The sequence below is a fragment of the Callionymus lyra genome, chromosome 13 (assembly GCF_982586985.1).
Source record: "Callionymus lyra chromosome 13, fCalLyr1.hap1.1, whole genome shotgun sequence".
Lineage (NCBI taxonomy): Eukaryota > Metazoa > Chordata > Actinopteri > Syngnathiformes > Callionymidae > Callionymus > Callionymus lyra.
In genome coordinates this window covers 272,501-280,000 of record NC_141830.1, presented here as the reverse complement: position 1 = coordinate 280,000, position 7,500 = coordinate 272,501, and the positions used below count along the sequence as shown (strand labels likewise).

Sequence of the window (7,500 nt, the reverse complement as noted above, 5' to 3'; positions counted from 1 at the left end):
GTGCTAATGCTACAGTGATAATGCTACAGTGCTAATGCTACAGTGCTAATGCTACAGTGCTAATGCTACAGTGTGAATGCTACAGTGCTAATGCTACAGTGCTAATGCTACAGTGTGAATGCTACAGAGCTAATGCTACAGTGATAATGCTACAGTGATAATGCTACAGTGATAATGCAACACTGATAATGCAACACTGATAATGCAACACTGATAATGGTATAGTGCTAATGCTACAGTGATAATGCTACAGTGCTAATGCTACAGTGTGAATGCTACAGTACTAATGCTACAGTGCTTATGCTACAGTGTGAATGCTACAGTACTAATGCTACAGTGCTAATGCTACAGTGCGAATGCTACAGTGATAATGCTACAGTGTTAATGCAACACTGATAATGGTACAGTGCTAATGCTACAGTGCTAATGCTACAGTGATAATGCTACAGTGCTAATGCTACAGTGATAATGCTACAGTGATAATGCAACACTGATAATGGTACAGTGCTAATGCTACAGTGATAATGCTACAGTGCGAATGCTACAGTGCTAATGCTACAGTGCTAATGCTACAGTGTGAATGCTACAGTGCTAATGCTACAGTGCTAATGCTACAGTGTGAATGCTACAGAGCTAATGCTACAGTGATAATGCTACAGTGATAATGCTACAGTGATAATGCAACACTGATAATGCAACACTGATAATGCAACACTGATAATGGTACAGTGCTAATGCTACAGTGCTAATGCTACAGTGTGAATGCTACAGTACTAATGCTACAGTGCTAATGCTACAGTGTGAATGCTACAGTGCTAATGCTACAGTGATAATGCAACACTGATAATGCAACACTGATAATGGTACAGTGCTAATGCTACAGTGCTAATGCTACAGTGTGAATGCTACAGTGCTAATGCTACAGTGCTAATGCTACAGTGATAATGCAACACTGATAATGGTACAGTGCTAATGATACAGTGCTAATGCTACAGTGTGAATGCTACAGTGCTAATGCTACAGTGCTAATGCTACAGTGTGAATGCTACAGTGCTAATGCTACAGTGATAATGCAACACTGATAATGCTACAGTGCTAATGCTACAGTTCTAATGCTACAGTGATAATGCAACACTGATAATGCTACAGTGCTAATGCTACAGTGTGAATGCTACAGTGCGAATGCTACAGTGCGAATGCTACAGTGATAATGCAACACTGATAATGCTACAGTGATAATGCTACAGTGCTAATGCTACAGTGTGAATGCTACAGTGCGAATGCTACAGTGATAATGCAACACTGATAATGCTACAGTGCTAATGCTACAGTGCTAATGCTACAGTGTGAATGCTACAGTGCTAATGCTACAGTGCGAATGCTACAGTGATAATGCAACACTGATAATGGTACAGTGCGAATGCTACAGTGCGAATTCTACAGTGATAATGCATTGATTCTGATGTAACACTGCTAATGCTACATTGCTAATGCTATAGTGCTAGTGCGATTATGCTAATGGTACACTGCAATGCTACAGTGCTAACGCAACAATGATATCTACAGTGCTTATCCAACCATACTAATGGTACATTGCTAATGCAACACCGCTACAGCTAAACCACTAATACAACGGTGGCATTAATATACTGATACAATACAACAATGCTAATGAAAAAATGCTAATGCTGTAATGCTAATGATACAATGGTAATGCAATGAGGCTTTTGCTACATTGCTAGTGCAATGATGCTAATGCTACAATGCAACTGTACTAACGCAACAATGCTAATGCTACACTGCTGATTTTACACTGCTCATATAAGGATGCTAATGCTACACTGTTAAGGATACCTTGGTCTAAATCAGATGCATTTGCTTCTCCAGATGTCAGAAAAGATGAAGACGCTGGAGAAAGAGTCTAACGTTTGGAAGACAAGATTTGAGAACTGCAACAAAGCTCTGAATGACATGATGCAGGAGGTACTGGTCTGTTGGTCTTCACATGACTCGAATTGTGGTCTTTATATGACTCGACTTGTGGTCTTTATACGACTAGACTTGTGGTCTTTATAATGCTAGACTTGTGGTCTTTATATGACTAGACTTGTGGTCTTTATAATGCTAGACTTGTGGTCTTTATACGACTAGACTTGTGGTCTTTATAATGCTAGACTTGTGGTCTTTATATGACTAGACTTGTGATCTAAACATAACTAGACTTGTGGTCTAAACATGACTTGACTTATGGTCTAAACATGACTAGACTTGTGGTCTAAACATGACTAGACTTATGGTCTAAACATGACTAGACTTATGGTCTAAACATGACTAGACTTGTGGTCTAAACATGACTAGACTTATGGTCTAAACATGACTAGACTTGTGGTCTAAACATGACCAGACTTGTGGTCTAAACATGACTTGACTTATGGTCTAAACATGACTAGACTTATGGTCTAAACATGACTAGACTTATGGTCTAAACATGACTAGACTTATGGTCTAAACATGACTAGACTTGTGGTCTAAACATGACTAGACTTATGGTCTAAACATGACTAGACTTGTGGTCTAAACATGACCAGACTTGTGGTCTAAACATGACTAGACTTATGGTCTAAACATGACTAGACTTATGGTCTAAACATGACTAGACTTGTGGTCTAAACTTGACTAGACTTGTGGTCTAAACATGACTAGACTTATGGTCTAAACATGACTAGACTTATGGTCTAAACATGACTAGACTTGTGGTCTAAACATGACTAGACTTGTGGTCTAAACATGACTAGACTTATGGTCTAAACATGACTAGACTTGTGGTCTAAACATGACCAGACTTGTGGTCTAAACATGACCAGACTTGTGGTCTAAACTCGACTAGACTTGTGGTCTAAACTTGACTAGACTTATGGTCTAAACTTGACTAGACTTGTGGTCTAAACATGACCAGGCTTGTGGTCTAAACATGACCAGGCTTGTGGTCTAAACTTGACTAGACTTGTGGTCTAAACATGACCAGGCTTGTAGTCTAAACATGACCAGACTTGTGGTCTAAACTTGACTAGACTTGTGGTCTAAACATGACTAGACTTGTGGTCTAAACTTGACTAGACTTGTGGTCTAAACTTGACTAGACTTGTGGTCTAAACATGACCAGACTTGTGGTCTAAACATGACCAGACTTGATGTCTAAACATGACCAGACTTGTGGTCCAAACTTGACTAGACTTGTGGTCTAAACTTGACTAGACTTGTGGTCTAAACATGACCAGACTTGTAGTCTAAACATGACCAGGCTTGTGGTCTAAACATGACCAGGCTTGTGGTCTAAACTTGACTAGACTTGTGGTCTAAACATGACCAGACTTGTGGTCTAAACATGACTAGACTTGTGGTCTAAACATGACTAGACTTGTGGTCTAAACATGTCTAGACTTGTGGTCTAAACTTGACTAGACGTATGGTCTAAACTTGACTAGACTTGTGGTCTAAACATGACCAGGCTTGTGGTCTAAACATGACTTGACTTATGGTCTAAACATGACTAGACTTGTGGTCTAAACATGACTAGACTTGTGGTCTAAACATGACTTGACTTATGGTCTAAACTTGACTAGACTTGTGGTCTAAACATGACCAGACTTGTGGTCTAAACATGACTTGACTTATGGTCTAAACATGACCAGACTTGTGGTCTAAACATGACCAGACTTGTGGTCTAAACATGACTAGACTTGTGGTCTAAACTTGACTAGACTTGTGGTCTAAACTTGACTAGACGTATGGTCTAAACTTGACTAGACTTGTGGTCTAAACATGACTAGACTTGTGGTCTAAACTTGACCAGACTTGTGGTCTAAACATGACCAGACTTGTAGTCTAAACATGACTAGACTTGTGGTCTAAACATGACTAGACTTGTGGTCTAAACTTGACTAGACTTGTGGTCTAAACATGTCTAGACTTGTGGTCTAAACTTGACTAGACGTATGGTCTAAACTTGACTAGACTTGTGGTCTAAACTTGACTAGACTTGTGGTCTAAACTTGACTAGACTTGTGGTCTAAACTTGACTAGACTTGTGGTCTAAACATGACTAGACTTGTGGTCTAAACATGACTAGACTTGTGGTCTAAACTTGACTAGACTTGTGGTCTAAACATGACTAGACTTGTGGTCTAAACTTGACTAGACTTGTGGTCTAAACATGACCAGACTTGTGGTCTAAACTTGACTAGACTTGTGGTCTAAACATGACCAGGCTTGTGGTCTAAACATGACCAGACTTGTGGTCTAAACATGACCAGACTTGTAGTCTAAACATGACCAGACTTGTGGTCTAAACTTGACAAGACTTATGGTCTAAACTTGACTAGACTTGTGGTCTAAACATGACCAGACTTGTAGTCTAAACATGACCAGGCTTGTAGTCTAAACTTGACTAGACTTGTGGTCTAAACTTGACTAGACTTGTGGTCTAAACTTGACTAGACGTATGGTCTAAACTTGACTAGACTTGTGGTCTAAACATGACTAGACTTGTGGTCTCAACTTGACTAGACTTGTGGTCTAAACTTGACTAGACGTATGGTCTAAACTTGACAAGACTTGTGGTCTAAACTTGACTAGACTTGTGGTCTAAACTTGACTAGACGTATGGTCTAAACATGACTAGACTTGTGGTCTAAACTTGACTAGACTTGTGGTCTAAACTTGACTAGACGTATGGTCTAAACTTGACTAGACTTGTGGTCTAAACTTGACTAGACTTGTGGTCTAAACATGACTAGACTTGTGGTCTAAACATGACCAGACTTGTGGTCTTCTGTGACAGAGGACCGAGCGAGGAAACGAGTATGACGTGTTCGTGCTGAAGATCACGAAGTTGGAGAACTTGTGTCGGGCCCTCCAGGAGGAGAGAAAGGGTCTGTACTCTAAGATCAAGGAGGTCCAGGAGTCCAGCAGTGGATCCTCTCGGGTCCAGCCCAAGACCTCAGAGCAGACGGAGAAGGTGATCGAAGTCCAGGAGGCGGACCCGGTTCTGACAGACAACATGGTCCGGCTGAGGGAGGAGCAGCTGAAACTGCAGGAGCTGGCAGACTCACTGCTGGCGCCCCCTGCTGCCCCCGAAGGGAACGAAGACCTGGACCTGAACGAAGATCTGCTGGCGTCGGCTTTCATTCACTTCCAGGACAAAACTCCTACAACATCTGAGATCCTGGACAAGAACCAGAACCCTGAGCCACCAAAGAGCAGCAAAGAAGAGTGAGAGTGTGTGTGTGTAGGTGTGTGTGTGTTTGTGTTACTGTGTGTAAGTGTGCGTTCATATTTGTCTTCTATTGAACCACAAAGAATAAAAGAAGAAAATTCAACCTTCAACTCCAAAGATTGTTGTTCATGTTTCATCAAGACCAACTCTGAAGGTCAAGTCTGGAGGTCACGTCTGAAGGTCAAGTCTGAAGGTCACGTCTGAAGGTCACGTCTGAAGGTCACGTCTGAAGGTCACGTCTGAAGGTCATGTCTGAAGGTCATGTCTGAAGGTCACGTCTGAAGGTCACGTCTGAAGGTCACGCCTGAAGGTCACGTCTGAAGGTCACGTCTGAAGGTCACGCCTGAAGGTCACGTCTGAAGGTCACGCCTGAAGGTCACACAACCTGAGACCTACAGTGAAGGACGATGTGTTCTTCAGGAAGACTTGATGGAGGAGAAAAAAATGTGTATACACACACTTGATTAACACACATGTATACACACACTTGATTAACACACATGTATACACACACTTGATTAACACACATGTATACACACACTTGATTAACACACATGTATACACACACTTGATTAACACACATGTATACACACACTTGATCAACACACATGTATACACACACTCGATTAACACACATGTATACACACACTCGATTAACACACATGTATACACACACTCGATTAACACACATGTATACACACACTCGATTAACACACATGTATACACACACTCGATTAACACACATGTATACACACACTCAATTAACACACATGTACACACACACTCGATTAACACACATGTATACACACACTCGATTAACACACATGTATACACACACTTGATTAACACACATGTATACACACACTCAATTAACACACATGTATACACACACTCGATTAACACACATGTATACACACACTTGATTAACACACATGTATACACACATGTATACACACACTCGATTAACACACATGTATACACACATTCACACACACACTCGATTAACACACATGTATACACACACTCGATTAACACACATGTATACACACATGTACACACACACTCGATTAACACACATGTATACACACATGTATACACACACTCGATTAACACACATGTATACACACATGTACACACACACTCGATTAAAACACATGTATACACACATGTATACACACACTCGATTAACACACATGTATACACACATGTACACACACACTCGATTAACACACATGTATACACACATTTACACACACACTCGATTAACACACATGTATACACACACTCGATTAACACACATGTATACACACATGTATACACACACTCGATTAACACACATGTATACACACACTCGATTAACACACATGTATACGCACACTCGATTAACACACATGTATACACACACTCGATTAATACACATGTATACACACACTCGATTAATACACATGTATACACACACTCGATTAACACACATGTATACACACACTTGATTAACACACATGTATACACACACTTGATTAATACACATGTATACACACACTCGATTAACACACATGTATACACACACTCGATTAACACACATGTATACACACACTCGATTAACACACATGTATACACACACTTGATTAACACACATGTATACACACACTTGATTAATACACATGTATACACACACTCGATTAACACACATGTATACACACACTCGATTAACACACATGTATACACACACTCGATTAACACACATGTATACACACACTCGATTAACACACATGTACACACACACTCGATTAACACACATGTATACACACACTCGATTAACACACATGTACACACACACTCGATTAACACACATGTATACACACACTCGATTAATACACATGTATACACACACTCGATTAACACACATGTATACACACACTCGATTAATACACATGTATACACACACTCGATTAATACACATGTATACACACACTCAATTAACACACATGTATACACACACTCGATTAATACACATGTATACACACACTCGATTAATACACATGTATACACACACTCGATTAACACACATGTACACACACACTCGATTAATACACATGTATACACACACTCAATTAACACACATGTATACACACACTCGATTAATACACATGTATACACACACTCGATTAATACACATGTATACACACACTCGATTAACACACATGTATACACACACTTGATTAACA

General features: G+C 40.1%; 1 protein-coding gene across 2 annotated transcripts in view; it reads left to right on the top strand.

The window, feature by feature from the left end:
• The window catches only part of LOC148066881 (beta-taxilin-like), a 22,857-nt gene extending 17,478 nt beyond the window's left edge, over window positions 1–5,379 (top strand). For both annotated transcript variants that reach the window (XM_087805781.1, XM_087805782.1), the window contains exons 10-11: window positions 1,888–1,983; window positions 4,841–5,379. In XM_087805781.1, coding sequence (XP_087661907.1) covers window positions 1,888–1,983; window positions 4,841–5,275 — 531 coding nt within the window. In that variant the 3' untranslated portion in view covers window positions 5,276–5,379. The remainder of the gene's footprint in view (window positions 1–1,887; window positions 1,984–4,840) is intronic.
• The last annotated feature ends 2,121 nt before the right edge of the window (window positions 5,380–7,500 follow it).